The sequence below is a fragment of the Orycteropus afer genome, unplaced genomic scaffold, assembly GCF_000298275.1.
Source record: "Orycteropus afer afer isolate SDZICR_OR568_19922 unplaced genomic scaffold, OryAfe1.0 scaffold00075, whole genome shotgun sequence".
Lineage (NCBI taxonomy): Eukaryota > Metazoa > Chordata > Mammalia > Tubulidentata > Orycteropodidae > Orycteropus > Orycteropus afer.
Genome location: NW_006921662.1, coordinates 9,122,077 through 9,149,857, shown reverse-complemented (window position 1 = coordinate 9,149,857; position 27,781 = coordinate 9,122,077). Strand labels below are relative to the sequence as shown.

At 44.7% G+C, this 27,781-nt stretch overlaps 1 protein-coding gene and 1 non-coding gene across 2 annotated transcripts; one reads left to right on the top strand and one right to left on the bottom strand.

Moving 5' to 3' along the window:
- Window positions 1-1,781: 1,781 nt before the first annotated feature.
- LOC103197293 (arginyl aminopeptidase) lies at window positions 1,782-24,582 on the bottom strand. The gene is made up of 11 exons (XM_007941188.1): window positions 24,148-24,582; window positions 17,775-17,912; window positions 17,294-17,442; window positions 11,704-11,820; window positions 10,746-10,981; window positions 8,020-8,133; window positions 6,931-7,043; window positions 6,637-6,745; window positions 5,087-5,311; window positions 3,409-3,551; window positions 1,782-1,940 (listed from the first exon to the last, which is right to left on the bottom strand). Exons 1-11 carry the CDS (start codon window positions 24,580-24,582, stop codon window positions 1,782-1,784), a joined length of 1,938 nt encoding a protein of 645 aa, XP_007939379.1.
- On the top strand, window positions 13,836-13,938 carry LOC122150022. Its single transcript, XR_006163446.1, has one exon. It is a non-coding gene; the product is annotated as a U6 spliceosomal RNA (small nuclear RNA).
- Window positions 24,583-27,781: the final 3,199 nt, after the last annotated feature.

Here is a 27,781-nt window from a genome sequence, read left to right as displayed (position 1 = left end):
TCTGTCTTGGGAGGGCTAGGGATGGGGGATGGGATGATTCCAGGACAGTGGTCAGAGGATCTATGGAGTAGGAGGCAAGGGCCCTTCCTGATACTCTGCCAATGCCAAGGACAGCCTGATGACCCGCCCCCACAGAGCTGCCCCAGCAGTGGCACAGCCTCATCCTGGGGACAGCAGAGAGGAGCCAAGAGCCTCTCCCCCAGCCCTCTGAGAACAGGAACATCCAACTGGAATGCTGGTAGACATGGTGGGTGGGAGAGGCCACACAATCCCAGAGCCATGCTGTGAAACGTGAGGCCTCATGACAAAGTGATGGAGTCAAAGAACTGTTTTCAGAGGATGAGCTTCCAGCTCTTTGCTTTCACAATGACTCTTCATTATTACTGGGTTCACTGATGCCGTAGGTTATTTATACAGAACAAGGAAAAACAGCTACTGGTCTCAGAGCTAAACTTTACCCCTGCAGGCATCAGGATAGCCATTAAATAGCCCTCACCTATACCATACTGACAGGCAGCACCCTGAAAGAGCTACCAAGGAGTAGCTTTAATGATCCTGGCCCTGCAAATTCCAATCTTAAGACCCCAAACACCCTCCCTCTCTGTTGATGAAGCTCTGGGTGTCTCATGGTTCAGAGCCACTCAGCTAGCCCCCTGGTCACTACTACTTCCCTGCTTTTGCTAAGAGAACAAATCTATTTAAAAGGCTGTGTTCTTACCCAACCCCTATGCAAGGGGAGGGCGGAGGCCTGTATTGATAACCTCAAAGCCAAGGACAGAGCCACAAAAGGAGAAGCTTCAAGGGTACCCTGGTATTTAAAGAAAGGCAACTTAAATGCTATACTTCAGTATTTCTGTGTAACCGCCCCTCACCACACCACCAAACTCCAGTTACTAAGTGCTTAGGTCCACGAGGTAAAGTCAGGAAATCACAACTTAGTGCCAAGTTATGACTAGACTTTATTTACCATTAAAACAGTTATCCCAGAACACAGGCAGGGTAGGCCCAGCGAAGCCCAGGGATATTGAGAAGGCTAGGAGTTGGGCCGACTCGTCGGCACATAACAACAACAACAACAACAGGAAGTAACACTGGAACCCGCATTTTTTTCAGTGATAGATTAGTGATACTGCAGGTAGGGAATCAAGCAGCCGTCCCAGGGCCCAGGAGCGTGATCCCTTTGTACACCATTCTTGCACCAGGTTGCCCTGCCAGTCATACTTCCACGCTTCATATGCATGTGTGGGATCCCCACTTATATAGCCTGGGGATTGCTTGGGCAAAGGGACACTATCATTCTCTGGGTCTCCTCCACTGACCTTCTCAGAACACCCAAACACAGAGGGGACACCTGGTAGAAGAAATCTAATAGTCACTCAATCCATAAGCCCAACTGCAATACTTTCTACTTAAAAACATTTATTAAAATAAGATCAAACCCAAGAAGAATTACAAGAATGCCAGCTTTTTGCATAGTATCTAAAGAATCAGCAAAAAAGAAATAATAAAATCCACTCTGCAGACATCAGTGTGGAGGCAGGAGAAGGCCGTCTGTGCATTGAGGAGAGCCGTGGGGAGTTCCCTGGGCTTAGCCCTCAGTGTTCCAGAGAAGTTCCCACCAGAGCAGTGCCCTGAGAGTCACAGACACCTAAGCCCAGAGAACAGATTATCCTGAGGGGATATAAACTTCAGGAAGTTGACTGGAGAACTGGCAGTTGGGAACAAATGATTATTCTGACAGCCTGTGAAGGCTGAAGTAGCAGCAGCCACACACTGAGCCTCTAACTGCTCTTGGGCTCCAGGATCTGCTGGATGTAGTTGACCACGTTGCTGTGGAGCTGGGAGGCGGTGGAGGCAAAGGTCTCTTTGGCGAGGGCCCAGGCCACCTCGCTGCCACTCATCATCGCGTGGTACAGCGGAAGGGTGTACTTCTGCTTCCCCTGCGTGAAACACACACACACACACACACACACGGCCTAAGCAGCCTGTTCAGTGGATCTGGCCAGCCCTCCTGTCCCCTGGTTCCAGTGTAACAGCACTCATGGTCAGGTGCCAAAAGGGACATGGGTATCAATGCTGGAATGAGGAGCCTCCCAGAGCATGCAGTGCTCATACTGTGGCATCTCTTCAGATGCCAAAGACCCATGGAGACATATCCCAATATTCACCCCAATCCATGAGAACACAGGGATATCCACACTCAACAAGACAATGAGGACTAACATAATGGGGCTCCAGACTGGTGGAAAGCTGTTGGTGGCCAGCCACCAAGTTAATCTGAGACTGGCAGATTCCAAAGGCTGTACCACAGAAAACTGAGGGCCACACAAAGTCCAACTGCAGTAAAGCAGAGGAAAATCCGAGTCAGATTCATGTAACATAAACCAGTGGCATCACAAGCTTCTAAAATCCAGAGGCTCAGCGAGGCCTTCAGAGGGCTCCAAACATCTCCAAACAGGCACCCACCTCAAATGGAGGAGGGCATCAGTCCTGGTTTACATGCAGCCCAGCTTCTTCCCTGCTCTGGAATCTGATGACTTCACTTTGAGAGCCCCTAAGCCCTTCCCCAACAGGCAACTCTGGCAGGGTGATCCGAGATCCTGCTGCTGTCTGAATTTTTCCCAAGTCACAGGGTTTCCCCAGGGAGCTGAGACCAGTATCTTATCCTTCACAAATCTTTCTTGCCCTTTGACACCCCCCCACACCCTCTTGTCTTTTCCCAATGAGCAGCTCTCCCACCCCCACTCCACTTCTCACTATGGGGTCAGTGCTGACCAGCTCTGATCATTTCTCCCTCAGGCCTCACCAGCTGATTCACCAAAAGCTCCCCAACACACAGTGGACTCAGCCATAGAGAGAAATGAAGCCCTGAGGCACACCTCTTCACAGAGGGATCCTGAAAATACCATGCTCAACTAAAGAAGTCAATCGCAAAGGACTAGTATTGCATGCTCTCACTGACATGAAATAAGCAAGTATACCAAAACCCAAGATTAGCAGTGGGCACTGAGTTTATGTTAATGGTGGTGGGATGATTTGGAAAAGGATAGCGAGAATGTCTGCACAACTTGAAGGCTGTAAAAACGTTTCTGAAATGTACAGGTAGAAATTGTTGAGATGGTATATGTTTTGTTATGTATATTTTCATCACAATAAAATAACCTAAAAGAAAAAAAGCCCCCCAAGCCCATGGGCTTCCCTGTCCCTCAGGGCAAGCCCTCTTCAAGCCCTACCTAACAATAGGACTTCGAGCAGGATCCCCCAGGAGGCCATCTCCTCTCCTTAGCTCCAGAGGTGGTCTGTATGTACCTCAGACCCCTGAGGCTCTGATGAGGTGCTATCTCTGGCAAGCATGGCTGAGGGACCCACCCTGTGCCTGAGAAAGACATGTAGGTGACAGTCACCCACCTGGCTCTGCAGGAACTCCTTCACTTTCCAGAAATCCTCCTGGTAGTCATTCTTTAGGACGATTTGGCCCCATCGCAGTCTTAGCTCCGCATTCCGGGCATTTGAGATGTTTGGGTACGTCTCTTCAAGTTTTTTCACATTCCCTATAAAAGAGAAAGGAGCTCTGGTAGCATAGTGCCTAAGGCATTTGACCGCTAACCAGAAGGCTGGCGGTTCAAACCCACCAGTCACTCCTCAGAAGGAAGATGGGGCAATCTACTTCCGTAGTGATACTGCCTCGGAAACCCAAGGAGGGGTCGCTATGAGTCGGGTCTGACTCAACGGCATATAACAACAACAACATAAAAGAGAAAGAAAAGCGTTAGTCATGACTCTGTGGGCAGAGTCACGTGTAGCAGGCTAACTTCAGGAGCAGAAAAGCCCCATCCCAGTGTCTACCCTTGGGTCCTCCAAAAGCACTGGGAATATTCAAGGAGGTTCTTGACTACCCACTTGACCACACATTCTGTTCACTTCATGCCGAGAAATGACAATGTCCTGCTTTCATGTTTATTTACCTTAATTCCACCAAATGTTTCTTTAATATCAGTATAAACTTTTGCTCTTATAATCATCCCATTTTTCTTTTCCAGATTAAAGCACATGCATCCCCCTAAAATATTCTGTCCTACTTTATCTGTTACCACTAACCTGCAGAAAGTCATCTTTGCTTTAAAATTTTTCTTAACACCAGCACATGGTGACCATCATTTCTGACTGAGCAGCAACATAACATTCATGGTTAAGAGTTTAAGCCGAGTAGGTTCAAATCCCAGTCTCACCACTTATGTGACCTACTTCTGCCTCAAGCTCATGTTGTTACCTGGGGATTATAACTCCAGTACCTACTTCACCTCTCATCCATCTGTTAGTTTGCTGTACTGTGTTGGCCTGCATGCTCCCATGATGCTGGAAGTTATGCCACCAGCATTTCAAATACCACCAGGATCATCCACGGTAGACAGGTTTTAGCAGAACTTCCAAACTAAGATAGACTAGGAAGAAAGGCCTGGCAAATAACTTCTGAAAATTAGCCAATGGAAACCTTATGGATCACAACAGAGCACTTGCTTTGGACATGTCATCAGAAGGGATCAACCCCTGGAGAAGGACAACATGTTCAATGAAGCAGAGGGCCAGCAAGGGTGAGGGAGGCCCTTGGTGAGATGAATTAGCATGGTAGCTGCAAAAATGGACTGGAGCATGCCAGCAATTGAGAGGATGACACTGGACCAGGCTACATTTTGTCCTGTTGTACCTAAGGTCTCCATGAGTCCGAGTTGACTCAACAGCAGCTACTTACCTATTTCTCTATCTACCTACTTCATGGAGCAGTTATGAGGATTAAGTAACTTAAAGAGATTAGAAGAGTTGCCTGAGAAGCTGAGGACTTGATGAATGCTCGCCTTTGCTATCTCCTTCCCCATGCACTCATGTGTATAACCTGTATCCTCCTGTTGCCACACTCCTTGCACAAGCACTGTGTTCACCTGCCAGCCTTCTGATGTCATCTAGTAGTCGCCCGGGGTGAGTACCGTAACTTCTTTTCCAAGTCTCTCTCTGGCTCGTGACATAATTAGCTCTTCACACAAGGAGTCTCAATCCATCACGTTGAAAGAAATAACCCACGTTTTCTTACCAGGAGGAAGAGGGGACTTCTGGAGGATCTTATCTAGGAAGTAGACCAGCTGGTAGGTCTTCCAGGGAGAGACGGACACAGCGCCAATGGCCTGCATGTCCAGCTCCTCAGTCGCCCAGAGCTGGGCCAGCTCTTCAGCAGGCTTCATGAGTGCATCCCCAGGGGAGAGATCAGGGAGGTAGGGGGGCCAGCCAGGGGTATTCAGCCATCGATCAAACTCGAAACCTATTTAGTCAAAGACGATACAGGTCAGAATGTCTCTGGCAGGGTCACGGTCAACTTGCCCAAAGACCTGAGCTCCTTTCTGCCTCTCTCCATCCCAAATGCTTCCTTGAGTATTTAACACCACTCTCCTACCACTGCTTGTTCCAGCAGGCTCCCAGTTACACTAAGAATGGACTATATTTTTTCTGCAGAAAGAAAAAAAGTGGTTTTTTTCTGGTCTAAGTCAACATTACATTGTCAGAACCAGGTTGATGGATGCTTCCTTAGTCTTATTCAAGTTCATGTTCTCCTCTGGACCACCAGAACAGCCTGGTGCTTCAGCACCTTGGCTCTATCTAGCACTAGGCCACCTGGGTTCCCAGCTCAGCTCTATTGTTAACTAGCTGGGAAGCCGTAAGTGTGTAACTCCACCTCTCTGAGCCTTAGCTCTACCTGTAAAATGAGGGTGGCCTATCATGCTTGGCTGTTGTAAGGATTTTACTGCCTGGTTCATGGAAAGCACTATTATTAACTGTCGTTGGCTATGAAATTTTGTGACCTTGAAATGTAGGCCTCTAATCAGAGAATAAGAGGAGCTCTAATGGCATAGTGCCTAAGGCATTTGACTGCTAATCAGAAGGCTGGCAGTTCAAATCCACCAGGTACTCTGCGGAAGGAAGAAGGGGCAATCTATTTCCATAAAGATTTACTGCCTCAGAAACCCAATGGGGGTCGCTATGAGTTGCAATCAACTCGGTAGCAGTGGGTTTGGTTTGTTTTTTGGAACCAGCGAGTAGGTGCTGCTAAGCCCTGACTAAGCCCAGCTGCCAGGGGAGGCTAACTTAACCAAAGCCACCCCACAGTGATCAAAGCACATAACACAAAGTGGGGACACAACTAATGGACCATCTTCTCCATGATTAGTAATCCCCACTCTCTCAGGAGGCAGTGCCTCTCAAACCTCAATCAGGGCAGCCACTAGGATTTCCCCTCATTCAGAATTTACCTGTCTGAGGCAGCTCCATGCTCCTAAGGTAGGGGCTGCTGCCATTACTGCTGCTATGGGAGAATGAGCCTGGGCATCAGCAGCTCTCTGGATGGAGTTAAAGAGCTGATTATGTGTGCCCAGGAGCAAGGACGACATGAGAAAGAAAGCAGAGAGTAAAGAAACAAAATGGAAGAAAACGAAGCAGAGAGGAATCAAGAGAAGCCATTTCTGTGCTATCAAGCCTGGGATCCTGGGTTTTGATCCATTACTTTCCTCCTCTACCTTAGCTTTTCCAAATGTAAATGAGATATAATTCTCTCCTGCCTCCTGGAAGCCTGTGGCCAGTTCTCCTGCTTACCTGGAATGGAATCCACTTTCCTTTTCTTCAGCTCAGGAAAATAGTCCAAGTAGAATTCCAGAAAGTCATCAGCTAAGATACTTTGGAATTTAAACTCATCAACATAGGCCTGTGAGAAGGGAAGGTGCTTTTCAGAACCTCCCCGGATCCCCTGGGGAGAAGACCCCCTATATTTCTCAGCCCTCCTCCAAGCCCTTATCTCGTGCACCCTCTGCCTCTATCCTGGTACTCTGGCCTGGCTGCTTCATCTGCTCCTCTTCCCTCCCCCCTCATCTGAGACTTGACCGACCATACCTTGAGAAAATTGTCAAACTGATCCTGATCTCCCACCAAATGGGCCAAGTAGGAGACAAAGCAGAAGCCCTTCTCATAAGGGGTTTCATTGTAGGTGTCATCTGGATCAACACCTGACAGTGAAGAAAATGGACGAGATTTGAGCATTTGTAACCTGTAGTACTCATTGGCCCTCTCTAGCTCTGGATTCGAAGACCAACTAAAGAAGAAACAGAATTCAGCTTCCCCAGAAAGTATAAGGCCAAAAATGTTTCCAGATTCATCTTGGCCTCTCCAGAGGCACTTGAAAGATCTTTAACATCTTAACTAAGTACCCAAAGAGAGGACAAAGAAACCAGCCTTCCAGAGGAACTAGCAAGTTTCCTTACTCTTGGGATATGCTTTGCTCAGGTGAGTGCTCAATTATTTATTGGGCTAGAGCAAGGGCACAGTTCCTTCTACAAGCCACTTACACTCCTGACCTTCCCACCCCAGAACACTGTGTTGTCTCTATGACTGTTCCAGACTAAAACGTACTAATTACCAGTCTACAAAAAGTTTGTTTTCACAGTCAAGGACAACAAGGAACATGAGCTTTAATTGCACAGAAAGGTTTTCAATTAGTCACACATGGAACTAAAAATAAGAGAGGAAAAAAAAAAAAAAAAAAAAAAGCTCTGAACTCAAGAGACAGACAACCTGAACCCGAGTTCTGGTCATGCCCTGATTAGATACATGACCTTGCACAAGCCATTTAACTTGTCTGGAGCTCAGTCCCATCTCTGTGAAATAAGGCTTAACACTTGCTTTATAAAACTCACAGGTCTGACTTGATGATAAAGAAGGAATGGAAAAGTGCCTTGTAAAATGATATGGACCCAAACAGCATAAAGCAATGGTGAGGTCACTAAGAACTAGAGAGAACTCCTATCTTGCTGAAATAGCTGGGGTTCAGTCTGCCTAGAAGCCAAGGAATGGCTAGAAAGAGCTCTGGAGGGTCCCTTACTCTTAAAGAAGATATTCTAAGTGTACATGTAGTGATTAACATGAAGCTTGAACCAACTTGGGGCTCTGAGCTCAATTTAGGGGAGAAGATATCTGACAGAGGACCTGGTTCAATCTTCACTCGGAGCTTGTTGAGCGGGTGATCCTCGCCAGTGTTGTCCATGTGCTGCCGCAGCAAAGCCCGCCCAGTTGCAGCTTCCAAGCAGGTATAAGCAGCCCCTGGAGCAAAAATAAACCATAAGTCCTAAGCGTTAGTCATGGACACCCAACTACTTTCCTGACAGAAGGGGCTGTGTTGCCCCCTGGTGGTCATAAGGAGAATGACAGCAGATACCTGAAGTTTACCTTTTTGGGGATCAGAGGGCAAAAGAGGTCACTGACAGAGAACCTTACTCAGCTCCTAGCAACCTGTGGCTACAAAACACTTGGTCAGCTCAGACTGTCATCTCTCTCATAAACGAGAACTTGAGGAATCATTTACTCTTGTTCCTCTGACAGTTAACTTTCCCTGTCAGTATATTTTTATTTTTAGAGACAGTAATTTGACAAAACGAACTCTGGTGACGTAGTGCCTAAGGCATTTGACTGCTAACCAGAAGGCTGGAGGTTCAAACCCACTAGCCACTCTCTGGAAGGAAGGTTGGGCAATCTATTTCTGTAATGATACCACCTCGGAAACCCAAGGTAGATCGCTATGAATCGGATCCGACTCGACGGCAGTGAGTTTGGTTGGTTTGGTAATTTGACAAAACCTTTGAAAATTTTTCATATGACTGAGGAAACAAACAAACAAAAAAACACCCAAATGCACTACCGACAAGTCGGACCTGACTCATAGCGACCCCTCCTTGGGTTTCCGAGGTGGTATCATTACAGAAGTAGATTGCCCAACCTTCCTTCTGAGGAATGGCTAGTGCGTTTGAAGCACCAGCCTTTGGGTTAGCAGTCAAATGCCTTAGGTACTACGCCACCAAAGCTCCTGAGTGAGGAAACTGGAGGAAAATCTGGGTCCAGAAAGTGCTGCAACTTACTAGATGTTCTGACTCTGGGCAAATTACTTAATCTCTCTTAGCTTCAGTTTCTTCATCTGCTAAATGGGGTAATAACACTCACTCTATAGGATTTTTAGTGCCTAATTAAGAGTCTGTTCACAACAGGTTCTTGTTGTATATACAATGGGTAAAAAATTAAGTTTGTATAAATCTTCTGAGGCCACAGGGCAACATATACTAAAAATCTCTAGAAATGTTCAGCCTCAGAAATTATGTTGCTAGGAAATTATCCTTACTGGATAATCTGAACTGAAAAAAATCTATATGTAAGGAAAAAGAGACTTACACGTAAGGATATTTGTAAAAATATTTCAATGGAAAACTGGAAATATCTGGAGATTGGTTGAATAAATTATGAAACATCTATACTGTGCAGTCTTAAGAGAAAATTTAATGACTTGGAAAAATATTTAATTTTATTAAGCTAAAAGAAACCTGGCTGTAAAATCATGTATGGTTTGGTAACTAACATACACAAAAAAAGTTTGAAAGGACATATACAGCTATCCCCCACTTTTCAAACATTCGCTTTATGCCACACTGCTTTTCCAAAAGACCTATATTAGTACCTGTTTTTGCTAACCGAAAGAAATCCCACGATGATTTTCCCTTTTAATAAAAAAGGTACGAAGTGAAACTAGGGTTCAGCGTTCACCATTTGTTTTGCAGCAAGCGTTAAAGAAGGAGTGCACATCATGAGCAGGGTGAGTGGCATCACCAAGCTCTTTCTCCGGAAACAATATGCAGCATCTCAGTATCAAGCCCTGTAGGTTTGAATGGTATCTGTGAACACTGTATGTTCAAGTTATTTTAGGTTTTATGTGTTATTTGGTATGATTTGGTAGGGTGTTTTTTTTTTTTTTTAGGTCTGAGAATTGTCAAAAAATCTTTCCCATATAAATTAATGGTAATTGCTTTTTCATTTTACAGCATTTTGGCTTATGAAAGGTTTCAGAGGAACACTCTACTTTTGGATGTGGGAGAAACCTATATACTGATCATCTGGACAGTGAGATTATAGGTACATTTTCTTTCTATTTTTTGTGTTTTTCCATATATGCCAAATATAGATCTTGATCGGAGAAAAACAACAAACATCACATTTTAAAAATAAATGGGGCAGTGTAGTGAAAGGGTCCAAGTGCTGGCTGTGGCCTTTCCCACCTTCTGCAATCACTGGCTAAGGGCTTGGCCACATGTCTCATTCTCACAGAATTGTATTTTCTCATATACAAAATAACAGTAATATCTATTTTATAGAATTACTGTGAAATTGTTGAATAATGTATTTTTTTAAGTTGCCAAGCACAAGGCTGGCACATAGATGTTCAACAGATGGTAATGATTTAATGATTTATTCTTAAATTAACCAGCTGTCTGGGTGAATGATCCTGGGTAATGCTGCCCCCCCGGGGTTACACCTCATTTGAGAGAGAACAAAGTATCTAGTGGGGCTTCAGCTTTGAAGGTGGACACAGAGGCTGTAGAGTCTGTGTGTGTGGGGGGGGTAGTTTCACCATTAGTTCACCTATTAGTTCATTCACTCCATACATATTGAGATTCTCTCTCCCCCATTACCCTCTACTGAGTCTAGTGACATGCAGTGAAGTGAGAATGACTTACTTAAAAACAACTTTGGTCTCCATGGATTTGCTCTCCATGGCCTTTCATCTGAGCTTTCTGCTCTGCTACTTCACCACTTCACGCCACTTGTCCCCAGGTCCCAAAAGAATATCATACTGGCTAACAGGCTGAGCAATGCACTTGGGAACGGCTTACCAAACAGAGTTGTGGAGATCCTTCTCTGGGCATACATGGTAAAGCCTTCATTGAGCCAGAATTCACTCCAGTTGGCATTGGTGACCAGGTTCCCAAACCAACTGTGGGAGATCTCGTGGATGATAATATCGGCCAAGGAGCGGTCCCCTGCTAGCAGGCAGGGGCTGACAAAGGTCAGGCAGGGGTTTTCCATTCCTCCAAATGGAAAGGATGGAGGCATGAAGAGCACATCATATCTGCCAAAAAAGCAAGAGGTCACAGAGAGGCCCCAGCTCCCCAGAACAAATTCTGCCCTACGTGCCTAAGCAATGACTTCCCCAGCCTTTTATCAGGCTCTACGAGATGTGCCCACTAACCAGGCCATGTAGACCCAGGGGCCCAGTGCTGAAAATGAAGCCCAGGCTCCTCAGTCCTTCTCCCAACTGGCAACACCGACAGATGGCAACTTCCCTTTTCCAGGGGAGCTTTCTTACCCAGAAGTTGCTCTCCAGTCCATTTCCCTCTCCCCTTCCTAAAGGGGTGTGAGCATATTAGCAGTTCTGTGACACTCAGCTCACTGCAGTTCAACTTGGGGTCGCAAAGGCCAAAGTGGACCCTAAGCCTCTAAGTATTCTAAAGTCTGAAGATGTCAAAGGAAAACATGGAATGTGAAGCTACTTCCAGTACGAGGAAAGACAAGTCAACAAAGTTCCCTTGACAAGTGTTTTCTGATCTCCAAACTTGGCAATCCTGAAGCACATTTTTCTCATCTCAGGAACCCTCTCTCCCAGGCTCTCTTCCTCAGCAACAATGGAAGAGGCTGGTTCATCCCTTTGTCTTTCTCTTCCTTTCCCCTTCACCTCTGGGATTAGGGAGACCTTGCTCTAGGAGACAGGAGGAAGAGAAGCAGCACCAGTAATGAAAGGAAAACCAGTGGTTTGGTTTTAACAAAACACACTGGTGTCGAGTGATACCATACCTTCCCCAGACGTAGGGGCCAAAAAGCTTCTCTCCTGTTGCCAAAAATTCTTCTATCACCCCACTATACTCCTCCTTGGCAGCCTCAATCAGGCAGGGCTCAGCCCACACGCGGCTCCTACAGACAAGAGAGCAGAGAGCCCAGAGCAGTGTTTAGAGACCCTAGAGGTGACCTGACTCTGAAAACACAAGGAGAGGCAGAAAACAGGCCTCAGTCTCATATTTTAACCACATGAAGGTGATAGTATGGTCTGCCACCAGGACAGGGGAAGCAAGATCAGATCACCTGCAAACCCTAGAGACTGTTCACCACACCTGAGAAATAAGAACCCAAGGCAGCTTCACAGAGGTGGCCACAGAGGCCAAACCTACAGTACTATAAGCTTATAGCAACAACACTGAATGCAATCTTGCAAAAATTGTTTAAAAGAAAAGCCCTCATACGGTGGCTCATACAATAAATGTCAGTGCCCTTGTCCCTGCTTCAGGAGAGGTCTAGAAAGGATTCTCATGATATAATCTTTGGAACTTTGAAAGGAATCTTAAGACAGACTTATTAATGTTAATTGAGAATTGTTAATTTTCTCAGGTGTAATTACATCTTCAGTCTTAGGAGAGGCATGCTGATTCACTTGCTTTTAAATGGTCTAGCAAAAATAAAAAATAATCCCCACATACATAATCAGGCAAAGCAAATGGCTATACATGAGTCCAGTGTATCTCTCAATTTTCTACATGTTTGGAATTTTCATAATAAAAAGATGGAGAAACCACAGACTTGGGACCATGGTCACTAGGGACATCAAACTCAACTGAAGTAACATACTACACAAAAGTATTGTTTTACATTGGTGAGTAGCAACTGGGGTCTTAAGAGATTGCGAGAAGCCATCTAAAATGCAGTAATTGGTCTCTCCTCATGTGGAGCAAAGAATGAAGAAAATTAAGGATGCATGGAAACAATTTGTCCAAGGGACTAGTGGACCATGAGAACTTCTGCCTACATGACCCTGAGACTTAAAGAACTAGATGGTGCCCAGCTACCACTGTCAGCCTCAAAAAGGGATCAAAATTGGAGATCATGGATAGAGTAGGAGAAAATGTGGAACAAAACTCAAAATCATAAAAATGACCAAGCTTAGTGGTTTGACCAACTAGTCAAACTCCTGAGACTATGATCCCTAATCACCCTTCAGGCCTGGAAGTGAACTCACTCTTGTGGCTTCCAGCCAAACAACAGACACGGCTATAATGTGAACATTTATACCAGGCAGGTACACTCCTTAGAACAATCAACCAAGGGAGATCAGAAGGGCAGCATTTGCACTGGGTGGTAGCTCAGAGGGCAGGAATGCACAGGAAAGAAGGACACAGAGAAAAGGTAACCACAAGGAGGAACTGGGAAGGGAGCTGTTAAATTATGGGGATTGCAATCAATGTCATGAAACAAAATGGGGATGAACTGTTGAATGGAAAACGAATTTGCTCTGTAACCATTCACCCAAATCAATAATAATAATTTTAAAAGATGGGGAAACAAAGGTGAAAAGGGAAAAAAGGAAAAAAAAAAAAAAAAAATCACAGGAGACCCAGGCCAATTAAAAGCCAAAACTGAGCAGGGAGGTGATGAGCCCAGGACCATTCACTGAATTCCAGGACAGGCTGACCCCAGAATGTGGGGCACCAGAGCCACAGCCTGTGCCTGGCCAGTGAGCCCTGGATGCTCTAGGAGCTGCTCTCCGATGTGGCACACTGAACAGAAAGCCAGATGGCAAAGTGGATGGGTTCAAGGCTGGCTTGGGGGGCAGCTTCCTCTGATTTTGTAAAATCCAGAAACTATTCTCACAGGAGGAAAAAGAACAGGGAAACCAGTATCAGGCATCTCTCAAGTCTCAAGGAGGGCCTGAGGCTCCTAGGACCAAAAGTCCCTTTCTAAGTCCAGCTCTCTGACCTGGGGAAAGGATTTCAGGCTTCAAGCAGTTTGACTGAGGCCAACAACCACTTATCTGGTAAATGTGATTAGAGGATGCACAGGGTGCTGTGGGAGTACAACAAAGAACACAGGACCCAGGCTGAGTTCATGGACGCCTTTTAGCATTCAGGTGCACAGTGAGCTGAATTCAAAGATAAGTAATACTTCAGCAGCACAAATACTAAAACTGAAACAATACAGAGAAGATTAGCATAGCCCCTGCACAAGGGTAACAAGTAAATTTGTGAAGCGTTCCATATTTTTAGATCAATCAACTGTGAGAAATCAGAAGGGCAACATTTGCACAGAGGGAAAGCTACACAGACAGGAATGAACAGATAAGAAGGACACAGGGTAGGGGAAGTCACAGGGAGGAGATGGGAGGAGAGTTCTCTATTGTTGGGACTGTAATGGGTGCCATGAAACCAAGTGTACATGAAATGTTGAAAATATATTTGCACTCAAATCGTAATAAAAAATTGGAAAAATAAAAGATAAATAATACTTAGCTAGGCAAAGAAAGGTGGGAAAGGTGGTAGTTCTATATAAAGGGAAAGCAAAGGCCTAGCAGTAGAAAATGAGTCCCTGGAGGGTGCAAATGGTTAAAGTGCTCAGTTGTTAACTGAAAGGTTGGCAGTTCAAGCCCGTCCAGAGGCACTCAGAAGCAAGGCCTGGCAATCTATTTCTAAAAATCAGCCACTGGGAACCCTATGGAGCTCAGTTCTACTCTGACACACATAGTGTTACAACTGGTAGCAGCTGAAAACTGCATGAAGCTTGTGAGGAACCACCAGGAATCTGGGATTACTAAAAAGTACAGTATCAAATAAGGGGTAAAGAGGGGTGGCAGGAAATGCAGCATGAGGGGTCCAAGAGGGCCAGGTCCAAAAGGACCTTCTTTGACCCATTAAACACTCCCTCAGAGCCATGGGAATGTTTTAAGGCAACAAGTGATATTACCAGATTCAGTTCTGAGAGACATCCCCCTGGCTGCAGTACACCTATTAAACTGCCAAAGTGGGTGAGCATTCCTAAGAAAAGCATGTAGGAGAGAAGACTAGGTCAAGGACAGAAGTCTGGGGAATACTGACACATAAGGGGCCAGGCAGAGAAGAGCCCACAAAGGAGACTAGAAAGCAATAGCCACTGCTGACCTTCTGGTTAACAGCCAAATGCTTTACCTACTATGCCACCAGAGGTCCTTTTATTATACCACCAGAGCACCAGAGATAGAAGTAGAGGAAGGTAACAGTAGGATTGTGGTAGGAGCAGGACTGTGAGCAAGATGGCATGGGGGTTTGGGAAGAGATGGTCAGCCATGTACCTGGGCCAGAGAGAAAAGCCGGCTAGAAGAAGATGACTTCCCAGAAGAAATGTGCCGCTCCAAAGAAGGGAGGTCTCCATAAACTCAACCAGCAGATACAGTGGGATACAGCAGGAGTGAGGCCATCAGAGCAGCTTGGTAGGGTGGAGTCAGAAAATGAACAAGGCCAAAGTATTTACAATTTCTGATATGGTATAGTTTGGGAAGATGCCTATGTCTAAAGTCATACTCTGGAGTGTGGCTTTGAATGTGGATGGCTGAGAGGAGTGGAGAAGGTTTCTGGAGTAGACGAGGTCAAGAAGCCCTGAAGCGTGGGTTTCTGGAGCACAATGTCACCAAAGATGTGACAGGGCACAAGGCCAAAAAGATCATGGTACAGGGATCAGTCTTCAAGGAATTTCTGTATGCATTGCTCCATCACCAGCTTGGATGTCAAAATCAACAGTCCTTCAGCCCACGATACTTTAGCTTGCTACAACTACCCACAAGTTTAAGACAAGCTAGACAGAGACCACAGGGACCATCTAAGATACTTTCACCAGTACACATATTTCTGTCAAAGGAAGTTAGGGTGCTCTCAGTCAAGTTAGAGTGTCGTCACAAGTAGTACAGAAAAAAGCACACTGAATCTACAATAGAAATACCTTGATTTGAATTCTAGTTCTGCCCACAATATCACCCCATATCAGCTATGTCACCAGACTTCCTCTGTAAAATGGAGACAATAACACCTCCCTCACCTAAGGCACTTGACTGCTAACAGAAGGCTGGCAGTTCACACCCACCAGCCACTCCTCAGAAGGGAGGTTGGGCAATCTACTTCTATAGTGATACTGCCTCAGAAACCCAAGGAAGGATCAATATGTAGGATCTGACTCAAAAGGAATGAGTCTGGTTTTGGTTTTCATGGAGGTGGTGTGAGGATTAGAAAAGATTACACAGGAAAGGGCCTATTGGGATATAACCATTACACTCTTCCTCCCATGGTAACAGGGACTGGGACTGGTGGTACACTTTGCCAGAAGACCTTCCCTTTTAGCACATCCCACCTGTATCTATAAGGCCCTAAGACGTGACTCATCAGGCAAGGACTGTCCACCTGATGGGGGAGGAATAAATTATCATCACGAGTTAATGAATTCTGCCAACTGGACTGATGTACTGTATTGCCATTTCATTACAGAGAGTTCAGAAAAAAACCATCATTACCCAATATGTTTTGAAGATACTATGCTTTCATTTCCCATTATAGTTCCGGAGAACCTTGGAAAAAGTCAATTCTCTTAAAATTGCATTTCTTTACCTACCTATTTTCCTGTCTATTGCAAAGATGACATTCCTTTGCTTATCCAGTGGTATTCTGTTAGGAAGACAGCACTTCAAGAGAGGAGGACGTACTGTCTTTCAAGACTGGCATTGTTTTATGTGTGCTGGAAGCAGAGACCAATGGAATCCCATCTACTCTTCCATCTTATACCTAGGAACTAAGATTCCTGACACTAGTGAGGAATGCTACTGTAACCACTCATGAAGTCTGAGGCTTGTAACTAATCCTGTCAAGGACACCATCAACTGCAGGAACTGAGAACAGAGCCAAAGATAAAGACCAGCAACAGAGCCCAGAAAAGTGTCATCGCTCTGCTGTCTAACCTCCGATGCTCTCACAGCAGGATTAAGCAGGTAATGAGAGCGAGGAAAAATCCACACTCCCGGTCAAATTTCTCTTCTCAAGAAACCTTAAAAAATCCTTTTGTATCTCCACTAAATCCATCCAACTTCACAGCGGTACCTCTGTTACCAGAGACTTAAGTTTATGCACCTGCCACAGACAGAAGGGAGATTCTATTTCCCTCGCCAGAGAATTAATGAGATCAAAGTGATGTGTTTCCAGGAATTAAGTGCTACAGAAAATGGGGACATTTGGTGAAAAGATAAAAAAGCAAATATAGTTACTTCAAAGGAATTTAGAACTTAAAGATACTGAAAAAATCATGCTTCTAAAACTGCTGCCTAAGCTCTAATATCTCTCTGCAAGCTGGCCCAAGACAGTAGTTACTGCTAGGAGGTCTGATGATCTCATTCCAGACAGCAGGGACAGAACTAGAATGAGAGAAGGAGAGGAAAAAAAAAAGTCTAGCTAGACTCACGGCCCATGATCTTCTGTGGCAGAAAGGCTCCAGACTCCACAGAGTAGATCTGAGATGGCCCCACAAACCACCCTAGCAGGTCCACTGATCACAATCCTCCTTGCCTCTCAGTCAACCCAACCTTGCTTGTGGGGTCTTTGGCTCCTACCTGGGTCCAACTTCGGCCGAAAGCAGATCTCCGATGGCCAAAGCTATCAGATAGGAGGGAATGGGGTGACACATCTGGAAGAAGAACTTATTTGGACCTCTCTTCTCCCAGGTGTTAGCACTCATCAGAGCTGTGAAGCCATCTGGGACCTGACAACAGAGAAACCTTAGGAGATTTTAACTGGAGAGACTCTCCTTTTGATTAGCTTGACAAATAGCAATGACCAGCAAACTGTGTGTTCATGTGATGACCCAGAGCCCATGGTGGGAAACACAAAGGTTTTAAAAAACTAAATCTGTGCTAAACCAATGGGATTTGGAGGAAGGCTATATGCAATTTCTATAGGTTGGAGAATGTGGGAGTAAAGAATTTTTCACACCTATCACTGGACTGATGGTATGATTTACCAACTGAAATGTGATCTAGTAGATTTAAAATTATTACCCCCAAGGGCAGGAGCACCTAACCTTAGTCCCCTTACCTCAATAAGGGCTGAATATCTGTATTTCACTGCAGGAGTGTCGAAGCAAGGGAAGAAGGCACGGTTTAGCACAGCTTGACCTTGGGTATAGACAAAGGGCTTCTTTCCTGCTGTCTGCTCAGGAGTCAGCCAGCAAACCTATGAGAACAGAATTATTTCAGAACTGACACTTCTTCCATGAGCTCAGCCCAGCCAGAGACAAGGAGCTGGCTGGCCTGGGAGAATTTTAGGTAATCTTTAAAATCTTTCTGCTAGCAAGTTTGGCTGTGATAGGACATTCTCTCCTACTGTGTATTTAATCCACCCTGAAACCCGTGCCAAGGCATTACCTACACTTCACAGGATAGAGCCACCACAAAGGGCCTGTTCCTCACTGTCTCCCATGGGTCATCTCAGGAATCTCAGACCTGGCCTCTGAGTCACGCTGCCCTCCTGTGTTTCCTTCTCACTGTAGTCTTTTCTCATCAAAACACAAACACTTGAAGCCACTGCATTTGGATTTGTGATGAAAGACACAGAAAAGCAGAATCTGACTGACTGGGAATCAATGATTAATATGTGTTCTCCATTCCTAAAATTTACATTCTTGGAACAGACAGATGTATTTTATATTACAAGCATTGGCTGTATGATTCTAAAATTTGTTTTCTGTTAGCCCTTAAACCAAGGGCAAAACTGAAATGATTATAACCCCGTTTGCCGACAGTGAAAAGTTCACTTACAACACAGGCATGACTAGTGGGGAGAAGAATATGTCAGTACTAAATGCAATTTAGAATTTAGAGAAGGCTTGGATTATCCAAGGAAAGTTTCATAAGGGAAGCAAACCTTTCCAGTTGGGCCTTCAAAGATGAGCAGGATTTAGATGCTGGAAAGACGACATTCCTGGGGAGGTAAGCAGTAATCTGAGTAAAGGCACGGATGGAAGGAGGCTCTGGGAGTTGGAAGTAGGTTTTGGATAGAGCGGTAGGAAGCATGAATGGGCAGGTATAAGGAGGGACCTTGAATACAGCTGTATTTGAGACCAATTTTAAAAGGCATAATGAAGCCACAATGATGTTGGGTTTTTCTTAGCTTGAGTTTTGTGTGTGTGTGTACCTATGTGGATATGGGAATAATTTAATGAGTCTCTTTCCAAAGAACACAGAATGGAAAGGGGAATAAAAGTAACTCCACAGGGACATCTAGATGCAACGATGGGTCTCTCCTCGTCCAGAGCAAAGAAGAATGAAGAAAACCAAATATTCATGGAAACAATTAGTCCTTGTGACTGGTACACCATGCAATCCTCAGCCTATATGACTATGACACCAGAAGAACTAGATGGTGCCCGGCTACCACTGTCAACCATTCAGAGGGGGATCTATGTAGGAGATCCTGGATAGAGAGGGAGAACAATGTGAAACAAATCTCAAAATCATTTGGGGAAAAAAAAAGGGGGGGGGGACCAGGTTGGTTGGTCTGATAGAGCCTGGTTGAACCACTGAAATTATGGTCCCTAGCTGCCCTTCAGGTCTGGAATTGAACCCACACCTATGGTTTCCAGCCAAATAAAAGACAGGCATAAGAGATGAACATGTACCTGAGGTATACACACTCCTTAGAGAGAAAAATCATGGGAGAAAGAAGGGCTGTTTATGCACAAGGAGATAGTTCAGGGGGCAGGAGTGCATGGAGGGATGGACACAGGGAAGAGGTAACTATTGGGAGGAAGTAGAAGGGGTGCTGTTGCATTGGGGTAAATTGTAGTCAATGTCATGAGACAACATGTGTGTGAAATGCTGTATGGAAAGTGAATCTGGTCTTTAAACTTTTCACCCAAATTACAGTTTAAAAAAAAAAAAAGTAACTCCCCAGGGAGAAACCTGACAAAACACTAATTCAGCTAGGTGGTCAAGGTCAAATCAATAGTCCTAAATTATGTTGGCAGTAGGTACCCTTGATATAATGTAATGAAAATGGCACTTTATTTCTGAGATCTTCTGCTCATAAACCCACCTTAATCATGAGAAAAACATCAGACAAATTCCAATTGAGGGCATCCTACAAAAAACCTGGCCAGCACACAAACTATCAAAGTCATCAAAAACAAAGAAAGTCTGAAAATTGCCACAGCCAAAAGAAGTCTAAAGAGACATGACACTTAAATATAATGTGTTATTCTGGATTGGATCCTGGAATAGAAATAGATATTAAGTAGAAACTAAGGAAATCTGAGTAAATTATGGGCTTTAGTAAATAAAATCACAGTCAGTCCACGAATTATAACATACACAAAAAAACAAACACACTGCCATCGAGTACATAGCGACCTCTCCTTGGGTTTCCAAGGCGGTATCTCTACAGAAGTAGATTGCCCAACCTTCCTTTCAAAGAGTGGCTGGTGGGTTTGAACCACCAGCCTTCTGGTTAGCAGTCAAATGCCTTAGGGCACTATGCCACCAATGTAAAATGTTAGTAATAGGGGAAACTGTGTGTGGAGGATATGGAACTCTGTACTACCTGCTCAATTTTTCTATTAATTTAAAGGTGTTTTTTTAAAAATAACCAAGAACCATTTGCTGTCAAGCCAAGTCAAGTGGATTCCAACTCATGATGACCCATGGGTGTCAGAGAAGAACTGTGCTCCACAGAGTTTTCAGAAGCTGATTTTTTTTTTTTAAGTATCACTAGGCCTTTCTTCTAGGAGCTCTGGTAGCATAGTGCCTAAGGCACTTTACTGCTAACCAGAAGGCTGGCAGTTCAAACCCACCAGCCACTCCTCGGAAGGAAGGTTGGGCAATCCTACTTCCGTAGTGATACTGCCTCGGAAACCCAAGGAGGGGTCGCTATGAGTCGGGGCTGACTCGACGGCATATAACAACAACAACAGGCCTTTCTTCTAAGGTGCCTTTGGCTAGACTTGAACTTCTAATATTTTGGTTAGCAGCCAAGTGCATTACTTGTTTGTACCACTCAGGAATAAAGTCTATTAATTAACATACAATTTCAATGTGTTAACAATAAGAGCTAATACTTACAGAATCTTCCTTGCATACCAGGCACCATAGTATGCAGTTATATAAAGACAACTTACACCAAGCACTTAATACCAGTGTGTGGCACATCTCAATAAATACTGGGTAACATCTCTTCTGCCATAATTCCATACTCAACATTTTTGCTTGAGTTTTAAAAATAATGATGTAAAGAAAATGAAACGAAAGAGTGAGTTGGCTGTATGTACACTATTGAGAGTTTAAAGTCAGGGTGAGGCTGCTACAGTGATTAAAGTGAGAACCTTCACTAGGATGGTGGCAATGAGAAGATGGCAAGGAAGAAATACAAGTGCCATTAATGCAGACCTTCACAGTGCAAAGGGTACTTGTTTGTAAAGTGTAGAACATCATGTCCTAAAGTTATTCAATTGTGATGTTCCATTTGAGGTGCCACTTTTACCAGGCAAATTCAGGGAGGGGTTCATTTTTCCAGTCCACTTGTTGAATTTCCAGTTCCTACCAAAAACCAGGAACCAGAATATAACAAAGTAACCAAACATTTTACAGACTTACAGGACACTGGGTTTTTCCTTTACCTTAGAATCCATTTGCATTTAAGTACTTTTTCATTCATTTAAAAAAAAAGAAGAAGATCCTTTGCCATAAGACCAAAATAACTGGATAATGCCCAGCTACTATTACTAAACATTTTGGTCAAAGATTCCATAGAAGAATCGTGATCAAAAAGGGAAAAATGCAGAACAAATTTTCAAAGTCTCATGGACTCCAGACTTCTGGAGCCATAAAGGTTCAACGACTCCTGAAACTATTATTGCCCTGGGATAATCTTTAAACCTTAAACCAAAAATATCCCCCGAAGTCTTCTTAAAACCAAATAACAGTTTAGCTTAACTAGTAAGAAATACCTGCCATGAGCATTATGCACTTTTAAGAACTCTCTATAAAGGATCAAACTGACAACAGTAACTCAAAAGATTAGATAGGAATCTTAGGGGGCAGTGAATTTATGTTAAAAAGGGAGGAACTACACAGAAAAGAAAGGTGAGGTGGTTACACACTTTAACATAATCAATGTCACTAAATGAGACATGTACAAACTGCTGAATTGGTGTATGTTTTGCTGTGCATATTGTCAACAACAACAAAATAAATCAAATTATTAAAAAAAAAGAGAATGAATCATAAGGTTAATTTATTACACCAATGGTGAAAGAAGAATTGAGCCAATTCTAAGACCAAAGGGGAAATGGCTGGCCAGATAAGCAAATTTTAATCATAGGCAAGTAGTGAATTGTGAAATTTGTAACCCACCCTGTCTGAGAAATGACTAGCAAGAGCTATCTAAGTTATCTCCATGAAGGATTTTCTAACTGACTCTTTCAGACAGGAGTTACATAACCTTCCATCTTCTTATTTCCAGTATCTGTCCCCACTCCCCCACAAACACAACTTAAGATTTGAGAATCAACTAACAGTGAGAAGGCCAAGCTATTATAAAGCCAAAAAGCCAAAAACCAAGCCATCTGTCCATTTGATTTTGACTCATAATAATGACCCTATAGGACAGAACGGAACTGCCCTATACGTTTCCCAAGGCTGTAATCTCAACAACTCTTCGCAGATTGCCAAATCTTTCTCTCCCGGAAGGTGCGCTGGTGGATTAACCACCAGGATTCCTTCTTATAAATCCTAAACCAAAAAATAAACCCTCTGCCATCGATTCAGACTCATAGTGACCCTGCAGGACAGAAAAGAATTGCCCCACAAAGTTCCCAAGGCTATAAATCTTTAAGGAAGTCAACGTCTTCCTCCTGTGAAGCACTGCCCACTTTTTGGTTAGCAGTTGAGCGCTTTAACCACTGAGCCACCAGAGCTCCTTTTATAAAGCCTAGTATACCCTAACACCAGTTCTCACTTGTACTCTAATTATATGTTGCTGTTGTTGTATGTCATCCAGTCTGATGAGAATCATAGCAACCCCTCCTTGGGTTTCCCATGGTGGTATCACTGTGGATGCAAATTGCCCAACCTTCCTTCCGAGGAGTGGCTGGTGGGTTTGAACCGCCAGCCTTCTGGTTAGCAGTCAAGTGCTTTAGCCACTATGCTACCAGAGCTACTATGCTACCACATGTTGTTGTTGTTATGTACCATCAAGTCGGATCCGACTCACAGTGACCCCTCCTTGGGTTTCCCAGGCAGTATCACTATGGAAGTAGATTGCCCCATCTTCCTTCCGAGGAGTGGCTGGTGGGTTTGAACCCCCAGCCTTCTGGTTAGCAGTCAAGTGCCTTTAGCCACTATGTTACCAGAGCTCCCACGCTACCAGATTGTTGTTGTTGTTGTTGTTATGTGCCGTTGAGTCAGCCCGACTCATAGCGACCCCTCCTTGGGTTTCCGAGGCAGTATCACTACGGAAGTAGGATTGTCCAACCTTCCTTCCGAGGAGTGGCTGGTGGGTTTGAACCGCCAGCCTTCTGGTTAGCAATCAAGTGCTTTAGCCTCTATGCTACCAGATAGTACACCCTAATTCCAGTTCTCACTTTAATTCTTTTGTTCATCAAACCTGGGATTTCACAGAAAACAAAACAAAACAAAGCCAAACTCACTGTCTTGATTCCTACTCCTAGCGACCCCTCCTTGGGTTTCGGAGGTGGTATCACTATAATAAGTAGATTGTCCAATCTTCCTTCCCAGGAGTGACTGATGGGTTTGAATCGCCAGCCTTCTGACTAGCAGTCAAATGCCTAAGGCACTACGCCACCAGAGCTCAAAAAATAATTATCTGGGTTTGAGAGTTGTTTTAGCCTGTGGAACTAGAAGGGCACACAGGACAGAGGACCCAGTCAGCATCTGGCTAATTAATCCACATTGTCCAGGGCAGCCATAAAGCAGAAATTAAGGGGCTGATTTAATTCATGAGAGAGAGATGCAGGCCCGAAAGTGTTAAGTTCAATTTGTGAATAGCTGGTTATCCAGAAAGGATAAGGTTACCTCCTCCTGCGAAAATGGAAACTAGATATTGGGGGTGTGTAATGAGGGAGAATGTAGGATGACCTGGGCAAACTAAGACAATCTTCAGGGAGGACAGGCAAGAGAGATGGAAAGGGCCAGTGGTGTAGCAAGATGAAATGCCAGAGGAGCGGAAACCAGAGCCTGTGAGGAAAAGAGGGGGCTGAACCAGGGCGGACAAGAGGCGTGCACGAGGGACGCTTAGAACCCCCATCCATGAGGGCTTTAAGAATCAATCTCTTCCTTTCCATTTCCCCGGGTGGGTGGAGTACGTGTCGGCCCAGAAGCCGGAAAGGCTAGGAGGAAGCGGCCCGGTGGGGCCTGCGGCAAGTGCCGGGGATCTGGGAGCCGGGGGTCGCACTCACCCCAGGTCCCTCCCCGACGTGGTAGGTGAGCAGCACCTTGAAGCGCTCGCCAGCGCGGCAGGGCTGCGGGAAAGCCACGCACAAGACCTGGCCATAGTGAGAGAAGGGCCGCGTGTGGAAGGGCACGGGCTCTGCGGGCGACTCCTCGGACCCGGGCTGCTCCCGCTGTAGCGCCGCCGCCGTCACCTCGAGACACGGGTGCGAGTCGAGAAGCAGCTCGCTGGCGCCCTCGGGCACCAGGCAGCGCAGTTCCAGGGCCGCTGAGCCCTTAAGGCTCCGGCTTCCTGGAGGCCCGAACTCAGCCCGCAAGTCCAAGATCAAGTGTAGCATCTCGAAGGCCCGGAAATTAGAGGCCGAAGCTACATCTAGTGCTTGGGCCGAGTGCAGCGGCCGCCGGACCGCGCCGGCACCGGTCGAAGCCCCGCAGTTCGCCATGGTCCAACAACTCCGTTGACCCCCCACTGGAAAAATCCAGCAGAACCTGCTGCGCGAAAAGCCACGCCCCGGGTGCCCTGCGCCGCCGCAGACCATGCCCCCGCTACAGGACACGCCCCGAGGGACGCTTTCTCCCAGTGAAGCCACGCCCCTCTCCCAACTTTTATTGAGCCCTGTGTAGCCCGGCTCTTCTACCTTTCTTTGTCCATAACTTTATTTGTATTTATTAATTTTTTTTGTGTGTACAGGACTTTAGGAGCTCTGGTAGCATAGTGCCTAAGGCACTTGACTGCTCACCAGAAGTCTGGCGGTTCAAACCCACCAGCCACTCCTGGGAAGGAAGGTTGGGCAATCCTACTTCCAGTGATACTGCCTCGGAAACCCAAGGAGGGGTCGCTATGAGTCGGGGCGACTCGACGGCAAACAACAACAACAACACAGGACTTTAGACAAAAGAGAATGGTGGGATAATTTGGTCTACATATATTTGCTCAGATTTATCCACTGTCCCGACCTGACACCCTCCTCTGCTTAAGTTTCCTGTTTCCATTTTCCAGGACGCCGGAGGGAGGTGGTTGATTGAGTGCAGGATTGGAAGGATTGGGATTCCAGATTTCTCGGCGTTCAGTCAATTATTAGAACTGTGTGTCATCTTGGGTTAGTCTCTGAATTTTTCTGAGCCACTTTATGCACGGGTAAAACAAAACGAAAAACCCTTGCCTTTGAGCGATTCTGACTCTGAGTGACCCTATAGGGCAGAATAGAACTTCCCCATAGGGTTTCCAAGGTTGTAAATCATTAAGAAGCGGACTATTACATCTTTCTCCCTTGGAGTGGTTGCTGTGTTCCAAACAACAGTCCAGCGTTTAACCACTGCATCACCAGCCCTCCTTACTTGTAAAATAGGGATAAAATCTATTTCACGAGGTAATTGTGAGAATTCAATCCGTAATGAATGTGTCTAAACACATTTGGTAAACTGCAATACCTTATATAACTGCTGGAATTCCACACCAGACCAAAGGTCCATCCCCCAGCGCCTCCAGGCACACCTATCTTTTCATTCCTCCACAAATGAACAGCACCTGGAATGAGCAACACACAATTTAATACTTGGTTGTCCATGGTGTGTCACTTATATCTCCCTACTGTATTGTACAGTATTAAACTAGGGGTATCTCTTACATTTTGTTTCTCTTCTGTGCCAGTGGGTTGGAAAAGCAGTTAATGATGTTTTTACTGATCAGCTGGAAAATGAAATGAGTAAGAACAATGTAGGAAGTTCTTAGTAAAAGGAAACTGCCCATTATGTGCTTCCTAGTTTTCTGTCTGATACATTACTGGGCAACTTTATGAATAGCCTAGAAACATTGTCCAATACAGCACAGGAACAGGAGCCCCTTAGGTCGGAAGGTACTCAAGGTACTCTGCCTCATCAGAGTAGAATCAACCTTAATCATAAAGATAAAGTAAATCTTCCAGGACCTCCATTTGCTTATAGGCACGACTCAAATTAGGGAGAAACAGCTGCAAACATCCATTAATAATGAGAACATGGAATGTATGAAGTATGAACCTAGGAAAATTGGAAGTTGTCAAAAATGAAATGGGACACATAAAGATTGATATCCCAGGCATTCAAAAAAACGCACTACTGTGGAGTCAGATCCAACTCATAGCGACCCCTCTTTGGGTTTCCAAGATGGTATCACTACGGAAGTAGATTGCCCAATCTTCCTTCTGAGGAGTGGCTAGTGGGTTTGAGCCACCAGCCTCTGGTTAACAGTCAGATGCCTTAGGCACTATGCCACCAGATCCATTTCGAATCAGACAACCATATGATCTACTATGCCAGGAATGACAATTTGAAGAGGAATGGCATGGCATTCATCATCGCAAAGGATGTTTCAAGATCTGTCCTGAAGTACAATGCTGTCAGTGATAGGATAATATCCATATGCCTACAAGGAAGACCAGTTAATACTAACTATTATACAAATTTATGCACCAACCACCAAAACCAAAGATGGGGAAACTGAAGATTTTCATCAACTTCTGCCGTCTGAAATTGACCAAACATGCAATCAAGATGTGTTAATTATCACTGGTGACTGGAATGCAAAAGTTGGAAACAAGGAAGAATCACCAGTAGTTGGAAAATTTGCCCTTGGTGACAGAAATAACGCTGGAGATCGCATGATAGAATTTTGTAAGACCAACGACTTATTCATTGCAAATATCTTTTTTCAACAACACAAACAGCGGCTATACACATGGACTTCACCAGACGGAGTACACAGGAATCAGACTGACTACATCTGTGGCAAGAGGCAATGGAAAAGCTCAATATCTTCAGCCAAAGCAAGGCCAGGAGCTGATTGTGGAACAGACCATCAACTGCTCATATGCAAGTTCAACTTGAAGTTGAAGATAATTAAAACAAGTCCATGAGAGCCAAAATATGACCTTGAATATATCCTTCCTGAATTTAGAGGCCATCTAAAGAATAGATTTGATGTATTGAACACCAACGACTGAAAACCAGAGGAATTATGGGATGACATCAAGAACATCATCCATGAAGAAAGCAAGAGGTCATTAAAAATACGAGAAAGAAAGAAAAGACTGAAATGGATGTCAGAAGAAACTCTGAAACTTGCCCTTGAATGAAGAGTAGCTAAAGCAAATGGAAGAAATGACATGATAAAAGAGCTGAACAAAAGATTTCAAAGAGCAGCTCAAGAAGACAAAGCCAGTTACTATAATGAAATATGCAAAGACCTGGAGTTAGAAAACCAAAAGGGAAGAACACCCTCAGCATTTCTCAAGCTGAAAGAACTGAAGAAAAAATTTAAGACTTAAGTTGCAATACTGAAAGATTCTATGGGCAAAATATCAAATGATGCAGGAAGCATCAAAGGAAGATGGAAGGAATACACAGAGTCACTGTACCAAAAAGAACTGGCTGATCTTCATCCATTTCAGGAGGTGGCATATGTTCAAGAACCAGTGGTACTGAAAGAAGTTGAAGCTGCACTGAAGGAATTGGTGAAGAACAAGGCTCCAGGAATTGATGGAATACACATTGAGATGTTTCAACAAACAGATGCCCTGCTGGAGGCACTCACTTGGCTATGCAAAGAGATTTGGAAGACAGCTACCTGGCCAACTGACTTGAAGAGATCCATATTTGTACCCA

Excerpts from the sequence above, each read along its gene's own strand:
- LOC103197293 (XM_007941188.1), bottom strand. The coding sequence starts at position 24,582 with ATGGCGAACTGCGGGGCTTCGACCGGTGCCGGCGCGGTCCGGCGGCCG. Across the intron at positions 5,312-6,636 it reads GAAAGTGGATTCCATTCCAG|GTTTCGAGTTTGATCGATGG; the intron begins GTAAGCAGGAGA and ends TTGACTAAATAG. Across the intron at positions 3,552-5,086 it reads GAAGTCCCCTCTTCCTCCTG|GGAATGTGAAAAAACTTGAA; the intron begins GTAAGAAAACGT and ends TCTCTTTTATAG.